An 18,772-nucleotide genomic window follows, 5' to 3' on the forward strand; every position below is an offset into this window, starting at 1 on the left:
ACCACTTCAGCGTCTGCACACAGGAGCAGAGGCCAGACGGGCTGCCCACCGAGAATGAGCCCCCTGAGGTAGTCACACTCGGTTCACTTATTCCCTGTCTTTCTGCGCTGCTTGACAGGGACTCGCTTCTCCGGCAAGGTGGCCGTCAGCCAGCCCCATAGCACGCTGCCCGAGGGGAAAAAGCCCCCATGGGGTGCAGCCTACCTGCAATCGGTTCTACCAGCACAGGGCGAGGCGGTGGGGACCTGAGCCCTGCACGTTTCGTTAAAGCAAAGCAGAAGCTGGCAGAGGTAAATACAGAGCGTGCTCTGGTAGCCTGGTCCCCGCTGGCGTCATGGCAGTCTGAGGTCGCTCGGTCCTGGACCGAGTGGGACAGCAATTTCCCTTCCCTTTTGTCTACTCCAGCCAATAAAGTCATGCCTTGTAACCCAGCGGGCACTTTCAGGCTTGCTTTTATGATTGATGTGCAGGGCAGTGACCGACCTGACTAGGGATTGCTGGGCAATGGGTGCAAAAGGGCTAACAAGCTGCTGGAGACATGAGGTGTCTCACTCTCCTAACTCCCTGGGGATGTGTGGCTGGGTCCTTAAAGGACTGCCTGAAACCGACTCACATCCATGGAGGAGCTGGCGAGAACTAAACCATTGACACCTACCAAGAAGAAATCCCGCCATCAGGCGGAAGATGTGAACTCAGCAGGGGGCTCTGATGGGAGGCTAGGGTACAGCCGGCCTTGGGAGAGGGGCAGGCGCTCACCTGGGACAGAGAGAGAGAGAGAACCAAGATGGCGTGGCCAAGGCACACTGTGTCTGACCCTGCGCTTCTCTACGCTAACGTCAGGCCTCCAGGGCACTAATAAACCCTGCTCTGCTCCGAAAAGGCAGCCGGGCGTCACTGCAGACACCGGCTGGGCACCCGGGTTCCTGCAGAGCGGACAAGGCTCTCACGGGGCAGAGCTCGCCAGCTGAAGCAGGCTGGAGCCCCGAGGCACAGCTGACCCGTAGGCCTTGGGGGTCTGACACACTGAAGGGGTTCTTCCCAGGGCCTATTTAGAAGCTGGGGCGTAGCTCAGAGCCCGTAGATCCATGACATGCTGTTGCAGAGCATTACCGAGGTGTCCTTCCTCCCTGCCCCCCACAGGAACCCCAAAGCAAACGTGCCAGTAGGACCATGATCTGTTTACTGAGTTCAAAGCAAATAGAAGGGGGAGAGAAGATAAAAAGCTCGGCCCAACGCACAGACCTACACCTCGCATGCGGGTCGGCCATTGCTACCCAAGGGTTTGCGTTCCAAAGTACTGGCCCAGTCTCGACCCCCCCCCAAATAAATAATCCAGAGACGTGTGGAGCACCCCACCCCAGTCCATACAGAAGCTGTGCCATCCTCCCCACCGATCCTTTCACATGATTCAGGAAACAGGGAAGAACCGTGATATGACTGATACCAAACACAGAGGAAGGAGAGGGGCTCCAGCTGGATCCTTGCTTCAGACCCCAGTGAGAGCCGGGTCTGGTTCCCCAGCAGCAGGCAGACGCTGGCCCGGCGGACGGGCTGCGCTCTGGGGAGGAGGCGCCCAGCAACAGCAGGGCAGGGCCTCCTCTTAGGCACTGAGGAAGAACTTCTTGTAGAATATGTTCATCTGCTCGAGGAAGATGAAGGTCAGGACTGTGTGGGGGCCCAGGCGGGCGTAGTAGGGGGTGAAGCCCTTCCAGAGGCTGAAGAACCCCTCATAGCGGATGACTTTCAACAGCACATCCTGGAATTCAGAAAGCAGAGGTCAGCACACGGCGGATGATACTCCGGCGCCGCCACGCCCCTGCACTGGCTAGTCGCTCGAGCGAGCGGGGGGGAGGCAGGACTCCTGGGTTCTATTCCTGGTTCTGCCACTGACTCTGTAGCTTCCAGCAAGCCACTTCTCAATCTCTCTCTCTGCCTCAGTTTCCTTCGCCATACAACGCCTTCTGAGCTCCCGGAGCTGGGCTATTAATGAATATCGGCGTCTCCCAAGTCTCATATCTGACCGGCCACTGCCCCCCAGTGGCCAGATGGATTCGGGACCGGTGAAGAAACACACTGGGATTGCGCCGTCGGCACAGCGTAGCCTGCGTATACTTAATGAGGATGCCACGCTGAACATGACACAGAGGAGGTGACCATCGTATGTCTTCACTTGACTGTCCTCCTGAGTCCTTTGCTTTCCCTAGACACAGGCATTTGGAGAAATGCTTTCTCCCCTGCCCCAGCGTCACGGATTCACACCCAGGGTCTCGGTGCAGGGTCCACCAGCACTGCAAGGGCTCGGAGCAAAGGCATGATGGGTGAGTGGCTCTGAGTTAAAAGCCTGATGGGAATATTCCTCCACACCCCAGAGGTTAAAGCCCCTGGGTCCTGTTCTCCCTGGCAGCCAGGTGACCGGAGGGGGTGCAGAATGGAGTGGCTCCCTGCCCATGGGGAGACTCCGAGATTGGGCAGCAGTAAGAATTCCTGAACTAACCACCACAGAGCGGGAGTTTGCGGAGGGAAATCACCTGCCTGTTGAGGTAACTTTCCTAGCCACACAATAGGGGCTCAGAGCTGGCTTCTCAGAACCCCTCCAATAATATCCAGAGGCCCCGTATCTGGGCTGAGGTGATGGGCCACACGGTGCACTCTAGCACCCCACAGGCCTGGGCCCACTCTCACCACCAAACATTTCCACCTTGTTTCCAGGCTGAATTTCTCCCACTTCCAGCCCTCAGACCGGGTTAGACTGCTAGACTGAAGAGCCTGTTACTAACCATTCGCTCCCCGCGCCGGTACTCACAGACCGGGATCAGTCACCCCTTCACCGCCTCGCCGTTAAGCTAATTGAGCTCCTGGAGTCTCTCACTCGAAGGCAGGGTTTTTAATCCTTCTCATGGCTCTTCTCTGACCCCTCTCCGATGTAATCATCCCCCGGCTGGAACTGAGGGCGATGCCCAATCCAGCAGTAAAATCACCTCTCTGCCCCTACTCGAGACTGCCACTTACGCAGCCCGGGATGGCATTAGCCCTTTTGGTCACAGTGTCGCACCGGATCGCACGTACAGCGATTCTCCACCCCCCAAACTGACAGCTCCCGTCTCCACACGGCTTTGAGGTACAGGACAAAGGGGCGCCTGCATGTCTGGACCCCATGGTACAGCCGAGTGCTGCATCTCACTGAACAGCTGGGGCGTTCTCCTCCCACGGCTGAACCTGGCTCCTTACCAGAGTTTGACCTTCTACGCTTGCCATAGGCGCCTCCATTTCCCCACGGCCAGGAGGGAAGCACAGCTGCTCTATCAATAGAAACATGCCCTATGGAGTGGCAGCGTGAACCCGCCATCTGGACACAGGGCCAGGAACATTCATCAGAGGAACACAACACCCCAAGCGCGACCAGGGGCACAAAACAGCAGATCCCAGTATGTGCCCTGGCTCCAGCTGTCACTTACCAGCCCATTCTTGTACTCCGGCTTCCCGTCTATCATCCGCATGTTCTGAATCCTGTGTGCCCGGAGGAAAGGAGGGAGGAAGCTTTAAGCCAGCAGCAGGCGCTCAGCGGGGGCCTGCCACTTATTTATACATCAAGATCAACTTTCACATATCTAGGGATCAAGGGTGGATCTGGGACCAGGGAAGCCTGCAGCCAGACTAGCTTGCCCTGTGATCCCTGCAACCTAAGCAAGGTCAAGTCTTTATGAAACCCGCCCCCAGAACAGGGGCACTATGGGTAATGCTCCTTATGTATGCATCCCTACCCCTGGAAGGTGGGGAAGAGTTCAAATCCCATGGCCTGTTCGCTGCTGACAGGGGGTGATTCCCTCGCGTGGTGATGGGCACTGCTGTCCCGTTAGGGCTGAGAACTCACCAACTCAGCTCTCAAAATACCCACAAGGGAGGAATGAGGCAGCAAGTATGGATTCCCCTCCAGCAACAAAACCCTCCACTCCCTGTTCCTGATCCATCTCTGTGCCCCCCTCAACCATCCCAGCCTCTGCCGAGGGCACACCCAGCGCTCCTCCCACTCGCCTGGTCTTGGCGATATCCACCGGCATCGAAGCAGCCGTGGTCACCAGCCCACTGATCATACTGGCACAGAAATGGCAGAAGATGTTGTCTCGGAAGTAACCTGGAGAGGAGAGGAGAGGAGAGGAGAGGAGAGGAGAGGAGAGGAGAGGAGAGGAGAGAGAGGAGGGGTTTTAGGACCCCTTGGAGGTCAGAACTAAGCCATTCTCAAGCAGGGGGGCTAGGAGCCAGGACTCCTGGGTTCTACACCTAGCTCTGGGAAGGGAGTGAGGTCTCGGGGGTTAGAGCAGGAGGAGCTGGGAGCCAGGACTCCTGGGTTTTCTCCCTGGCTCTGGCAGGGGAGTGAGGTCTCGGGGGTTAGAGCAGGTGGGGCTGGGAGCCAGGACTCCTAGGGTTCTCTCCCCAGCTCTTCCAATGAGATATTGGGAAGCAGCCCTGCCCCTCTCTGTGCTTCAGTCCAATGTGTATAACACTTAACTACCTCTTGGGGGGCATCTGGACTGGTTAGGAGGGGAGATGCACCAAGCATAATACTGGCATGTTGGCTGGCTCGAGCAACTTGGTGCGGTGCTATCTCACAGCCATGCATTTTATGTCAGACTCGTGAGCGGGACTTACCGGAGCCCAGCAAGAACTGCTTGGACTGAGAGTAGGAGGCTAACTGGGCAGCATTCACAACCACCGCTCTGGCCATGGTGGGGACACAGCCCTGCAATGCAAAGAAAGGAGGGGCAGTTAACAGGGGGGTGGGGGGGAGGACGACACGGGAAACACCATGCAGACACAAGGATGGGGAATCTAAGCGCTTGCCTTGCGTGAGAAGGAGATGCCTGCCGCAGACTAACACCCCTTCGGCCCCCTGAATGTATCTGCCCATAGGCTGTGTGGCATCACGCCCCATATTCTTCCGAGTAATATTATGATATGATTATGGTGTAACTACAATGTATTTTATGCAAGATAGGTCCTGTAAGATGTCATTGAAACGGTTCTGATTCACCGAATAGGATTATCCTAGTTGAATGCATGTATCATTTTGGTAGCTGAGAATACTGAAGTTAAGAATATTGTTTATGCATCTATTACAAATGTGTTTACACCTGGGGGCCGCCCACTAGACAGAATACAATCAGTCTAGATGGCTGGCTGAGAACAAGTCAATGGCCCATTAGGGAGAACAAAAGGTCTTAGAAGATGGCTTGCATAATCACAGGTTTCAGAGTAGCAGCCATGTTAGTCTGTATTCGCAAAAAGAAAAGGAGTACTTGTGGCACCTTAGAGACTAACACATTTATTTGAGCATAAGCTTTCGTGAGCTACAGCTCACTTCATCGGATGCATCCTTGCAACAAAGCCCGTTGCCAACTCTGTCCACATATCTATTCAGGGGATACCATCATAGGGCCTAATCACATCAGCCACACTATCAGAGGCTCGTTCACCTGCGCATCTACCAATGTGATATATGCCATCATGTGCCAGCAATGCCCCTCTGCCATGTACATTGGCCAAACTGGACAGTCTCTATGTAAAAGAATGAATGGACACAAATCAGACGTCAAGAATTATAACATTCAAAAACCAGTTGGAGAACACTTCAATCTCTCTGGTCACTCGATCACAGACCTAAGAGTGGCTATCCTTCAACAAAAAAGCTTCAAAAACAGACTCCAACGAGAGACTGCTGAATTGGAATTAATTTGCAAACTAGATACAATTAACTTAGGCTTGAATAGAGACTGGGAATGGATGAGTCATTACACAAAGTAAAACTATTTCCCCATGGTATTTCTCCCTCCCACCCCACCCCCCACTGTTCCTCTGATATTCTTGTTAACTGCTGGAATTAGCCTACCTGCTTGTCACCATGAAAGGTTTTCCTCCTTCCCCCCCCTGCTGTTGGTGATGGCTTATCTTAAGTGATCACTCTCCTTACAGTGTGTATGATAAACCCATTGTTTCATGTTCTCTGTGTGTGTGTATATAAATCTCTCCTCTGTTTTTTCCACCAAATGCATCCGATGAAGTGAGCTGTAGCTCACGAAAGCTTATGCTCTAATAAATTTGTTAGTCTCTAAGGTGCCACAAGTACTCCTTTTCTTTTTGCGAATACAGACTAACACGGCTGCTACTCTGAAACTAGTAAATAAACACAAACAATCTAATCTGCTTTGATCTGTTTGCTATCCCTTATAATCACTTAAAATCTGTCTTCTGTAGTTAATAAACTTATTTTTGTTTTGTCCAAAACCAGTGTGTGGAAGTTACAACTGGAGGCAAAAAGCTGCGTGTATTCCTTTCCACACTGAGGGAGGGGGCGAATTTCATGAGCTTACGCTGTACAGTTCCCTGTGCAGCACAAGACGGTGTAATTTTGGCTTTACCCTCCGGACGGGGGGATGCACTTGAGTATCTGGGCAGTTCCTTAGCTGAAGCCTTCCCAGGCAGACCTGATCTCAGCATCCGTGTGTGTGTTTCTGCAGCTGGGTGTGTCCCTACCTTTATGTGTGCTGGTGAAAGTGTGTCTGCAGCTCGTCACAGGGTGAGGGGGAGCTCAGGCTGGTGGGTCAGGTGGGATCAGTGGTACCCCAGTTCCAGGTGGTACCCCAGAGGGGAACCCATCACAGGCTGATCCCACAAACCCAGTCTCCACCCCTCCGCCCAAGTAAATTCTCCTGGGTGCATCTGCGGCCAGGCCTAGCCCTCTAATGAGTGCCGTACCCGCCAGAGTGTCAGCACGCCCTCTTCGCGGGTTATCCTCAGCAGTGCGTTGAAGACGTTGGTGTAGCCTCTCCTCTGGTCACGGGGCAGCCTGGGAATAAGAACAGAGGAGGGGAGCAAGGGGGCAGTTCAGACGCACAGACCCCCTCGAAGCGTGGCCTAGTGGGTTACAGCAGCAGGCTGGGGCCACTGAGTTTCTCAGAGGGGCTAGCGGCACCGCCGCCAGGCGAGGAAGCAGCAGCATTACCGCATCATGTGCAGTTCAAACCCGCTCACCTGCCATCCGCTGTCATCCTGATGAGCGCCACCTCAGCCGGTGTGCCCACAAAGGCCCCGGTGGCGCCGGCCGTCATCCCGATCCCCGCCTTCATGAAGAAGTTGGGCGGCGTGCCGTCCGCCTTGGTGAGCTGCTCAAAGAGGATGGTGTAGATGCCCAGGCGGGTGGTGGTGTAGGTCGCCTGTCTCAGGAGCCCTGCCGACAGCCTGCCAAGGGTGGGAGGGTTATGGGTCTGTGTGGTTGCTGGACTCCTGCGCTCTAGGCCAGGTCCAGCTCTGCAGCAACCATGAGAATTAGGTGCGTTTGCTTACAGGGCCTGAGGCCTGGCACACGGGAGGGCCAGAGAAAGGCTGGCCACGACTCAAGATACGTGTCTCCCGGCTGCATGGACAGCAATGGCTTCCCGCCTGCACCATGTGTGCCCTGGCCCTCACGAGCACCTGACTGTACCTCTGCATGCACTGAGCGTGGCTCAGCTCCGCACTGGGGAAAGGAGCAGAACTGACAAAAGTTAACGCTATACCCACACCGGGAGTTCCCTCTGTGCAGTTCTTAATTATCTAGGGGGTGGGATGAGAGTGTGTGATCGTTACAGAGCCCTAGAGGGCAGGTGTGTACAGGGGTCTGGACACAGAATGGCCGACACCCTGTTTCCTGGCCACTGATGGCCTGGACCCTTCCCCACTGCAAGGTGAGAGCTAAAGGGTTGAAGAACAAAGGAATCAGGTGCCCTCCTGGCCCGGGAAAGGGACAAAGCCAAGAGGAGGAGGGGCTGGAGAGAGTTTCAGTTTGGGGCCGGCTGGGGATGAGGAGTGAAGTGCAGATGGGGTTGTCTGGCTCACTGCCCCCAAAATGGACCCAGCTGAGGGGTCCTGTTCGGGCTCAAATCATTTCTCACAGGGCACTCAGCGTCCGCCGGGAGACAATGATCCTGGTCACAACACAGCTGGGGCTGTGGTGCCATGTGTAGCCTAGAGGGGAAAGGCCTCATGTCCCGTTCATCAACCCCTGTGCCAGAACAAAGGAGCCATCGGAAAGGTGCCCTCAATCACCCATCCCCGCCCCCTCATACCCAGTGTAGATGCCACGGACTCCTTCCTTCCTGAGGATGCTCCTGACTGCGTGAAAGCTGGTTTTGTACTCTTTGGTCTTGGCTCCTTCCCCACTCAGCTGCATGCGGTTCTTCACCAGGTCCAGGGGCTGCACGAACACAGTGGCCCCCATGCTGCGGAGCCACAGGGAGCGTTTTATAAGAGACAAAATGGAGGAGACCAGCCTACACGGCGCAGTTAAGGAGTATCTAAAGTGATTGCCTGTATTGGGATAGCGCCTAGCAGCATACATCATGGATCAGGACCCCACTGAAGAGCTGACAACCTAAGCTTTGGGGTAATATTCCCCTCCATTTCTCACAAGGGACCCAGGAGCCCTGACAGTCAGCCCCCTCCACTAGCCACTTCTCACAAAGCTGCCAGTTGAACCCAGGAGTCCCAAGTGCCCGCTCTACCCATGACAAACACAGGGCAGTTTATCTGTAAGTGGGAATAGTCAGCTTGCCAGGAAGGGACTGTCACAGCTGTCCAGCCTTCCACAGCTTTCAAATTATCAGGTCCAAAATTCAGACAACCAAATAACTTTCGGACACGCACTCCGGTTCGGACTCTGACCCACACGTAAGAGGGGGAGGAGAGAGTGCTTATTTATCAATGCCACAACCCCCAGTTTAGAGAAGAGATTCGCCTTGCTTGCTTTGGACAATCCACAGAGGTGGCACAGACCTACGGACGACAGCATGAAGGGGCACCCTCAGATTCGTGGGTTAGGAAACTCCACTTTCGAACCAGTGCCCTATTGAAGATGGAAGACTTAGCCCATTCTCTGATTCCCCTGAGCTAGCTGGTCCCCCTTCCTGAGAGGGAAGAGACCCTGTATCCTCTGGAGCCAGCCCGTCCCACCTGGAAGCTGCTCCTAGAGGTGGAAGGGGCCTAGACGGCCAGAGGCTAATAGCACATTTGCTAGGCATGTTCTGGCGAGGATTAAGAGTAAGAGAAACAGCAGCTAACCCTCATGCGCTGTCCCTGACAAATCTCCTAGTCAGGCTAAAGCCCAAGGAAACCCTCAGGCTGCAACAAGTGGATTAACATTTTTGGCCACAGCAAAGCCAAGCTTTGCTCCACATGTAATCCCATGCTGTGCCAGTTTGCCAAGTCCTGAGCACAGCAGGTGATGACCAAACACGGGGCACCCCCACTTCACGGGGCAACCAGTCACATCCCTGCCAAGGAACGGCGTTCACTATGGCGCCAGCTAAAACCTAACAAAAAGAACAGGAGGACTTGTGGCACCTTAGATTCTAACAAATTTATTTGCGCATAAGCTTTCGTGAGCATCCGATGAAGTGGGCTGTAGCTCGCGAAAGCTTATGCTCCAATAAATTTGTTAATCTCTAAGGTACCAAAAGTCCTCCTGTTCTTTTTGCAAATAAAGACTAACAGAGCTGCTACTCTGAAACCTAAAACCTAATGTTATAAATCCTCATTTTGGCACCTAGGGGAGGGCTCGGTGCTGGTGGGTTATACCCTCCTCTTCTCACAGACCTCATGTCTAAGGGCTGGAAGCAGCTTTATCGAACACGGGAAGCAGCACAGTCTGGTGGAGACGTGAGGGCCGTTCCCAGCAACTACTGACCCTCTGTGACCTTGGGCAAATAACTGCACCTCTGCGTGCTTCACCTGTGTAACACGACCCAGGAGTCCTGGCTCCCAGCCCCCCCCGCTACAACCCCCCAGTCCCCACTCCCCTCCCAGAGCCGAGGGGAGAACCCAGGAGTCCTGGCTGCCAGCCCCTCCTGCTCTAACCCCCCAGCCCCCACTCCCCTCCCAGAGCCGAGGGGAGAACCCAGGAGTCCGGGCTCCCAGCCCCCCCTGCTCTCACCCCCCAGCCCCCGCTCCCCTTCCAGAGCCAAGGGGAGAACCCAGGAGTCCTGGCTCCCAGCCCCCCGCTACAACCCCCCAGTCCCCACTCCCCTCCCAGAGCCGAGGGGAGAACCCAGGAGTCCTGGCTGCCAGCCCCTCCTGCTCTAACCCCCCAGCCCCCACTCCCCTCCCAGAGCCGAGGGGAGAACCCAGGAGTCCGGGCTCCCAGCCCCCCCTGCTCTCACCCCCCAGCCCCCGCTCCCCTTCCAGAGCCAAGGGGAGAACCCAGGAGTCCGGGATCCCAGACCCCCTGCTCTAACCCACCAGCCCCCACTCCCCTCCCAGAGCCAGGGAGAGAACCCAGGAGTCCGGGCTCCCAGCCCCCCCGCTACAACCCCCCAGCCCCCACTCCCCTCCCAGAGCCGAGGGGAGAACCCAGGAGTCCGGGCTCCCAGCCCCCCCTGCTCTCACCCCCCAGCCCCCGCTCCCCTCCCAAAGGTCCCGTGTCTCCAGGGCTGAGGGGTGTTTGAGAAGAGGCAGGAATTGAGGGGGAGCGAAGGCGGTTGAGTCTGGAAGGGGACATGGCCGGGCAGGGCTCCAGGAGCACCCCCAGTCCCAGCAGGGGAAGGAGACCCCATGGGGTATCCCCCCATGCCCAGGAGAACCCCATACTGCGAGGCCAGGGCTCGGGGGGTGCAGACCAGCACCCTGGAGGGAGGGGCGCGCTCTAAGGGGGGGGTCACGAGCAGGGGGGAGGGGCGCGCGCCGGAGGGGGAGGAGTCACGAGGAGGGCGGGCGGGCGCGCGCGGGGGGAGGAGTCACGAGGAGGGCGGGCGGGCGGGCGGGCGCGCGCGCGGGGGGGAGGAGTCAGGAGGAGGGCGGGCGCGCGGGGGCGGAGGAGTCACGAGGAGGGCGGGCGCGCGGGGGCGGAGGAGTCACGAGGAGGGCGGGCGCGCGGGGGGGGGAGGAGTCAGGAGGAGGGCGGGCGCGCGCGGGGGGAGGAGTCACGAGGAGAGCGGGCGGGCGGGCGGGCGCGCGCGGGGGGGAGGAGTCAGGAGGAGGGGAAAGGGGGCGCGCGCTGGGGGGAGGGGGCGCGAGCAGGGGCACGCACGGGGGTCACCAGGAGGGGGAGGGGTCACGCGGGGGGGAGGGGCGCGCGGTCTCTCACCCGGCCAGGCCCCCGAACAGGAACTTCACGGCCTTGGGGGAGGTTTGGGGCCGCTCGGGCGCGGGCGCCGCCGCCATCGCCGGGTCCGGCCGGGCCGGGACCAAGGTGACTTCGGCGCCGGGACTGGAGCGAGCGAGCCCGGCTGCGCGCGCAGCCAACAGCGCTCCGGGGCGGGGCCAAACCCGGCTGCGCGCGCCGCCAAGGACGCTCCCCAGGCGGGCGCGAGAGGGGCGGCGGCGCGCGCAGCCGGGCCCTCTGACCGCCCCCGCGTCATGAGGGGGTTGCCCGCGTGGCGGCGGGGCAGCCGGTTTTGGCGGGAACGGCGGTTGGGGCCGCCGTTGGGGGCGCGCGGGGCCCTTGAGGAGGGGGAGGGGTCAGTGGTACCGTACTCCTCGGCCAGCAACCCACAATACTCGGGGGGGGGGATAAATACTCCCCCGCAGAAGTAATACATGGGGGCAGGGGTCTGGCAACACACAATACTCAGGGGGGGATAAATACTCCCCCCCAGAAGTATTACATGGGGGCAGGGGTCTGGCAACACACAATACTGGGGAGGGGGAGGGGGATAAATACTCCCCCCCAGAAGTAATACATGGGGGCAGGGGTCTGGCAACCCACAATACTCGGGGGGCGGATAAATACTCCCCCCAGAAGTATTACATGGGGGCAGGGGTCTGGCAACCCACAATACTCGGGGGGGGATAAATACTCCCCCCCAGAAGTAATACATGGGGGCAGGGGTCTGGCAACCCACAATACTCGGGGGGGGGTAAATACTCCCCCCCAGAAGTAATACATGGGGGCGGGGGTCTGGCAACACACAATACTCGGGGGGGGTAAATACTCCCCCCCAGAAGTAATACATGGGGGCGGGGTCTGGCAACACACAATACTCAGGGGGGGATAAATACTCCCCCCCAGAAGTATTACATGGGGGCAGGGGTCTGGCAACCCACAATACTCGGGGGGATAAATACTCCCCCCCAGAAGTAATACATGGGGGCGGGGGTCTGGCAACACACAATACTGGGGAGGGGGAGGGGGATAAATACCCCCCCCCAGAAGTAATACATGGGGGCGGGGTCTGGCAACCCACAATACTCGGGGGGGGTAAATACTCCCCCCCAGAAGTAATACATGGGGGCGGGGGTCTGGCAACACACAATACTCGGGGGGGATAAATACTCCCCCCCAGAAGTAATACATGGGGGCGGGGGTCTGGCAACACACAATACTGGGGAGGGGGAGGGGGATAAATACTCCCCCCCAGAAGTAATACATGGGGGCGGGGTCTGGCAACCCACAATACTCGGGGGGGGGTAAATACTCCCCCCAGAAGTAATACATGGGGGCGGGGGTCTGGCAACACACAATACTCGGGGGGGGGTAAATACTCCCCCCCAGAAGTAATACATGGGGGCGGGGTCTGGCAACACACAATACTCAGGGGGGGATAAATACTCCCCCCCAGAAGTATTACATGGGGGCAGGGGTCTGGCAACCCACAATACTCGGGGGGATAAATACTCCCCCCCCAGAAGTAATACATGGGGGCGGGGGTCTGGCAACACACAATACTGGGGAGGGGGAGGGGGATAAATACCCCCCCCAGAAGTAATACATGGGGGCGGGGTCTGGCAACCCACAATACTCGGGGGGGGTAAATACTCCCCCCCCAGAAGTAATACATGGGGGCGGGGGTCTGGCAACACACAATACTCGGGGGGGATAAATACTCCCCCCCAGAAGTAATACATGGGGGCGGGGTCTGGCAACACACAATACTCAGGGGGGGATAAATACTCCCCCCCAGAAGTATTACATGGGGGCAGGGGTCTGGCAACACACAATACTGGGGAGGGGGAGGGGGATAAATACTCCCCCCCAGAAGTAATACATGGGGGCGGGGTCTGGCAACCCACAATACTCGGGGGGGGGTAAATACTCCCCCCCAGAAGTAATACATGGGGGCAGGGGTCTGGCAACCCACAATACTCGGGGGGCGGATAAATACTCCCCCCCAGAAGTATTACATGGGGGCAGGGGTCTGGCAACCCACAATACTCGGGGGGGGATAAATACTCCCCCCCAGAAGTAATACATGGGGGCAGGGGTCTGGCAACCCACAATACTCGGGGGGGTAAATACTCCCCCCCAGAAGTAATACATGGGGGCGGGGGTCTGGCAACACACAATACTCGGGGGGGGTAAATACTCCCCCCCAGAAGTAATACATGGGGGCGGGGTCTGGCAACACACAATACTCAGGGGGGGATAAATACTCCCCCCCAGAAGTATTACATGGGGGCAGGGGTCTGGCAACCCACAATACTCGGGGGGGATAAATACTCCCCCCCAGAAGTAATACATGGGGGCGGGGGTCTGGCAACACACAATACTGGGGAGGGGGAGGGGGATAAATACTCCCCCCCAGAAGTAATACGTGGGGGCGGGGTCTGGCAACACACAATACTCAGTAGGGGAGGGGGGGTAAATACTCCCCCGCAGAAGTAATACATGGGGGCAGGGGTCTGGCAACCCACAATACTCGGGGGGGGGTAAATACTCCCCCCCAGAAGTAATACATGGGGGCAGGGGTCTGGCAACCCACAATACTCGGGGGGGGATAAATACTCCCCCCCAGAAGTATTACATGGGGGCAGGGGTCTGGCAACCCACAATACTCGGGGGGGATAAATACTCCCCCCCAGAAGTAATACATGGGGGCAGGGGTCTGGCAACCCACAATACTCGGGGGGGATAAATACTCCCCCCCAGAAGTAATACGTGGGGGTGGGGGTCTGGCAACACACAATCCTCGGGAGGGGGAGGGGAGGGGGATAAATACTCCCGCCCAGAAGTAATACGTGGGGGTGGGGGTCTGGCAACACACAATCCTCGGGAGGGGGAGGGGAGGGGGATAAATACTCCCCCCCAGAAGTAATACGTGGGGGTGGGGGTCTGGCAACACACAATCCTCGGGAGGGGGAGGGGAGGGGGATAAATACTCCCGCCCAGAAGTAATACGTGGGGGTGGGGGTCTGGCAACACACAATCCTCGGGAGGGGGAGGGGAGGGGGATAAATACTCCCGCCCAGAAGTAATACGTGGGGGTGGGGGTCTGGCAACGCACAATACTCGGGGGGGATAAATACTCCCCCCCAGAAGTAATACGTGGGGGTGGGGGTCTGGCAACACACAATCCTCGGGAGGGGGAGGGGAGGGGGAGGGGAGGGGGATAAATACTCCCCCCCAGAAGTAATACGTGGGGGTGGGGGTCTGGCAACACACAATCCTCGGGAGGGGGAGGGGGATAAATACTCCCGCCCAGAAGTAATACGTGGGGGTGGGGGTCTGGCAACACACAATCCTCGGGAGGGGGAGGGGAGGGGGATAAATACTCCCCCCCAGAAGTAATACGTGGGGGTGGGGGTCTGGCAACACACAATCCTCGGGAGGGGGAGGGGAGGGGGATAAATACTCCCGCCCAGAAGTAATACGTGGGGGTGGGGGTCTGGCAACACACAATCCTCGGGAGGGGGAGGGGAGGGGGATAAATACTCCCGCCCAGAAGTAATACGTGGGGGTGGGGGTCTGGCAACACACAATCCTCGGGAGGGGGAGGGGGGTAAATACTCCCGCCGAGAAGTAATACGTGGGGGTGGGGGTCTGGCAACGCACAATACTCGGGGGGGATAAATACTCCCCCCCAGAAGTAATACGTGGGGGCGGGGCCTGGCAGGGAAGCCCGCGCTGGAGCGTCCACACAGCCTGCTAAACCTGGGCGTCCCGTTGCGGGAGCCGGGTGTCGCGGCTGCGCTCACGCGCCCACAGCTGCGCGCCATGGCCCGCCTGAGTGGGGTCGGCGGCTCGAGCTGTGTCCGCACTGCGAAATGCCGGGGCTTGGCCCCGACTCCCCGCAGGCCTCAAGCCCTGACTCTGGCTGATTGGCGTGTGGACGGAACAGGGGCTCGGGCTCCAACCGGCGTGGAAGCGGAGTCCGTGTGGACGCGCCCCGGGCATCCTGCCCCTGTGGCTTTGCAGCTGAGACAGGACAGCTCCCCGAGGGAGGGAAAGTGCTCTCCGGTTACTAGGTGGGGCGTGAACTGCTGTAAGTGCATCGCTCATCGGATGGCAGCACAGCCCGTGCAAATGAAAAGGGCCCAACCGTCTCCAGGAATAAGACGCCCACTAACTCTCTCCTAGGACTCCTGGCTTTTATTCTCGCCTCTGGGAGGGGAGTGTGGTCTCCTGGTTAGAGCAGGAGGGTGTCAGGAGCCAGCACCCGTGGGTGGCAATCTTGGCCAAGTGGGTTTTGCTCCTCAGGCTGAACAGCGCTGCATGCTGCTACAAGCTCCCAGAGTCATGTGCGTTAGTTTTGTTTTGCACCAACTTCGGTGCCTCTTTCTGTGAGCCGGTTGGAAGGGGAGACCCAACTGGGCTGGGGGGTAACATGGTACCTGGCCTTTGCAGAGCAATGGGGCAGGTGTGGGGGAATGAACTCCCAGGCTGGGATTCCTAAGACTCAGAGAATATCAGGGTTGGAAGGGATCTCAGTCCAACCCCTGCTCAAAGCAGGACCAATGCCCAACTAAATCATCCCAGCCAGGCCTTTGTCAAGCCTGACCTTAAAAACCTCTAAGGAAGGAGATTCCACCACCTCCCTAGGTGACCCATTCCAGCGCTTCACCACCCTCCTCGTGAAATAGTGTTTCCTGATATCCAACCTAGACCCCCCACTGCAACTTGAGACCATTGCTCCTTGTTCTGTCATCTGCCACCATGGAGAACAGTCTAGATCCATCCTCTTTGGACCCCCCTTTCAGGTAGTTGAAAGCAGGCAAGGGGGTCGTTACCGACACCACGGGAGAGAGCGCCCCCTGCAGCCCTAGCACCATCTGGGGCATTGGGGTCAGGACTAGTGCCCCCTACAGAGCCCCCCACCTGCAGATGCATGCCCCCTAGAAATGTGAGACCTTGGGGGTGAGGGCACCCCCGATTGAGTCACTGGTTCCATCTCCCAACAGCACCCTGGGGTTTTTTGCTTAGCGCAACCCAACCCAACCCTCCTTAGACTAATTACGTCATCTTATTATTGACGAGGTGCTTTACTTTAGTGCCCAGGAGGCCCCGTCACGGGCCAGCACCCCATGGCGCTAGGTTCAAACACACCCTGTCTGAAAGAGCTCCCAAACTACATCTCAGACGAGAGACAACAGACGACATCGGATAGGCAGGGAAAACAATGAGACAATACCAGAGAGGACGTGATCTCAGCACACCAGCAGCCCCACGGCACTCGAGTTTTTCCCAGGCGTCCGTGAGTCCGTCACACCGTGGTATCTGTTTTTTTCACGCTCTGCCCAATAAGCTTGGCGTGTTTCTTTAAGTGGCCTTGCAAACCCCAGGGCTTGGGCAGCCTGGGTTAAAACAAATGACCCGCAAGACAACACGTAAAATCACCGTGCAGCAGCCCTGAAATCTCTGCAGGCATTCGTACAGCCAGTCCGCAGCGCAACAGATCCCGCTTAGAGATCGGCAGGGGTTTGAGGATACAGCGGGCCTGGGCTGAGCGTATCCAGTCTCTGCTGCTCTAGCATCAAATAATCAGATCGGCTCCGCTCAACAGAGACCCAGACCACAAATGCAGGTGAGATCGGAGGAGGCCCAGCCCCGGTGCGCTCCATGCCCAGCAACTCCGACCACGACACACACGCACAAGAAAAATACACCAAACGGAAAACATGCCACTGTTGTGCCATGCACTGCACAGACCCCCCCCCACCATCCGAGATTGGGGTTCCCTGTGGTGCCAGGCACTGCACAGACCTTCCATCCGATATAGGGGTTTAACCACTAGACCCCCACAACCCCAAGCTGGGGACAGAACCCAGGAGTCGTGGCTCCCAGCCCCCCTGCTCTAACCCACTAGATCCCATTCCTTTCCCAGGGCCAGAAAGAGAACCCAGGAGTCCTGTATAACCCAGTTCTGCTGCCAGGCACTGCACAGACCCTCCATCTCAGATTGGGGTCCCCCGTGGCGCCAGGCACAGCACAGACCCTCCATCCCAGATTGGGGTGGCCCATCGCCAACTGAGATTGGGGTTCCCCCATGCTGCCAGGCACTGCACAGACCTCCCCATCCAAGATTGGGGTGCCAGGCACTGCACAGGGCTCCCACATTGTGCCAGGTGACATGCTGACCCCATATCTGAGGTCGGGAGCTCCCCATTGTGCTGGGTGCTGCCCAGACCCCCTGGTCCGAGATAGGGAGCGCCTGACTCCCTGGGCCGGGGCCTACGACAAGCCGAGAGGGAGCAGACCCGGTTAAACCAGGGGGGCCCGGGGCATCCCCGAGTGCCAGGCACTCCAATCGGGCTTCATGGGGAACTCCGGCCCGACTGCACTCCCGGGGCGCGGCCTGTCCTGCAAGGCCCCACGCAGCCCGGCCCGGGCTGACCCGACCAGGCTCAGGAGCATCTCAGCACCGGAGGGACACAGCCGTGCCCTCGCCCGGCCCAGGGGCCCAGGGGGAAACCGAGGCACTGGGCGGGGACATAGCAAGTTAGTTGCAGAGCTCCAGATGGAACCCAGGAGTCCTGGCTCCCTGCCCCCCCGACATCTAACCCACCAGCCCCCACTCCCCTCCCAGAGCCGGGAGAGAACCCAGGCGTCCTGGCTCCCAGCCCCCCCTGCTCTAACCCACCAGCCCCCCCTCCCCTCCCAGAGCCAGGGAGAGAACCCAGGAGTCCTGGCTCCCAGCCCCCCCACTCCCCTCCCAGAGCCAGGGAGGGAACCCAGGCGTCCTGGCTCCCAGCCCCCCCTGCTCTAACCCACCAGCCCCCACTCCCCTCCCAGAGCCAGGGAGGGAACCCAGGCGTCCTGGCTCCCAGCCCCCCCTGCTCTAACCCACCAGCCCCCACTCCCCTCCCAGAGCCAGGGAGGGAACCCAGGCGTCCTGGCTCCCAGCCCCCCTCCTCTAACCACTAGCCCCCACTCCCCTCCCAGACCTGGGGAGAGAACCCAGGAGTCCTGGCTCCCAGCCCCCCCTGCTCTAACCCACCAGCCCCCACTCCCCTCCCAGAGCCGGGAGAGAACCCAGGAGTCCTGGCTCCCAGCCCCCCCTGCTCTAACCCACCAGCCCCCCCTCCCCTCCCAGAGCCAGGGAGAGAACCCAGGAGTCCTGGCTCCCAGCCCCCCCTGCTCTAACCACTAGCCCCCACTCCCCTCCCAGAAAAAGGGAGAGAACCCAGGAGTCCTGGCTCCCAGCCCCCCCTGCTCTAACCCACCAGCCCCCCTCCCCTCCCGGAGCCAGGGAGAGAACCCAGGAGTCCTGGCTCCCAGCCCCCCCACTCCCCTCCCAGAGCCAGGGAGGGAACCCAGGCGTCCTGGCTCCCAGCCCCCCCTGCTCTAACCCACCAGCCCCCCCTCCCCTCCCAGAGCCAGGGAGGGAACCCAGGCGTCCTGGCTCCCAGCCCCCCCGCTCTAACCCACCAGCCCCCCTCCCCTCCCAGAGCCGGGAGGGAACCCAGGCGTCCTGGCTCCCAGCCCCCCCTGCTCTAACCCAGCAGCCCCCGCTCCCCTCCCAGAGCCGGGAGGGAACCCAGGCGTCCGGCTTACTGGGAGGGGGAGGGGAGGAAGAGTTGCTCCTCCTCCTCT

The 18,772-nt window shown here is 58.9% G+C and overlaps 1 protein-coding gene across 2 annotated transcripts; it reads right to left on the minus strand.

Moving 5' to 3' along the window:
* Nucleotides 1-1,163: 1,163 nt before the first annotated feature.
* SLC25A11 (solute carrier family 25 member 11) lies at nucleotides 1,164-11,419 on the minus strand. 2 transcript variants are annotated; one of them, XM_038386219.2, is made up of 8 exons: nucleotides 11,111-11,419; nucleotides 8,100-8,252; nucleotides 7,027-7,233; nucleotides 6,751-6,841; nucleotides 4,648-4,738; nucleotides 4,033-4,132; nucleotides 3,456-3,507; nucleotides 1,164-1,756 (listed from the first exon to the last, which is right to left on the minus strand). In XM_038386219.2, the coding sequence occupies exons 1-8, from the start codon at nucleotides 11,185-11,187 to the stop codon at nucleotides 1,601-1,603; spliced, it is 927 nt and encodes a 308-aa protein (XP_038242147.1). In that variant the 5' UTR covers nucleotides 11,188-11,419; the 3' UTR covers nucleotides 1,164-1,600. The 2 variants fall into 2 exon arrangements, with proteins under 2 accessions (XP_038242147.1, XP_043359655.1); XM_043503720.1 differs by lacking the exon at nucleotides 11,111-11,419 and adding an exon at nucleotides 10,414-10,612.
* Nucleotides 11,420-18,772: the final 7,353 nt, after the last annotated feature.

The sequence above is a fragment of the Dermochelys coriacea genome, chromosome 28 (assembly GCF_009764565.3).
Source record: "Dermochelys coriacea isolate rDerCor1 chromosome 28, rDerCor1.pri.v4, whole genome shotgun sequence".
Lineage (NCBI taxonomy): Eukaryota > Metazoa > Chordata > Testudines > Dermochelyidae > Dermochelys > Dermochelys coriacea.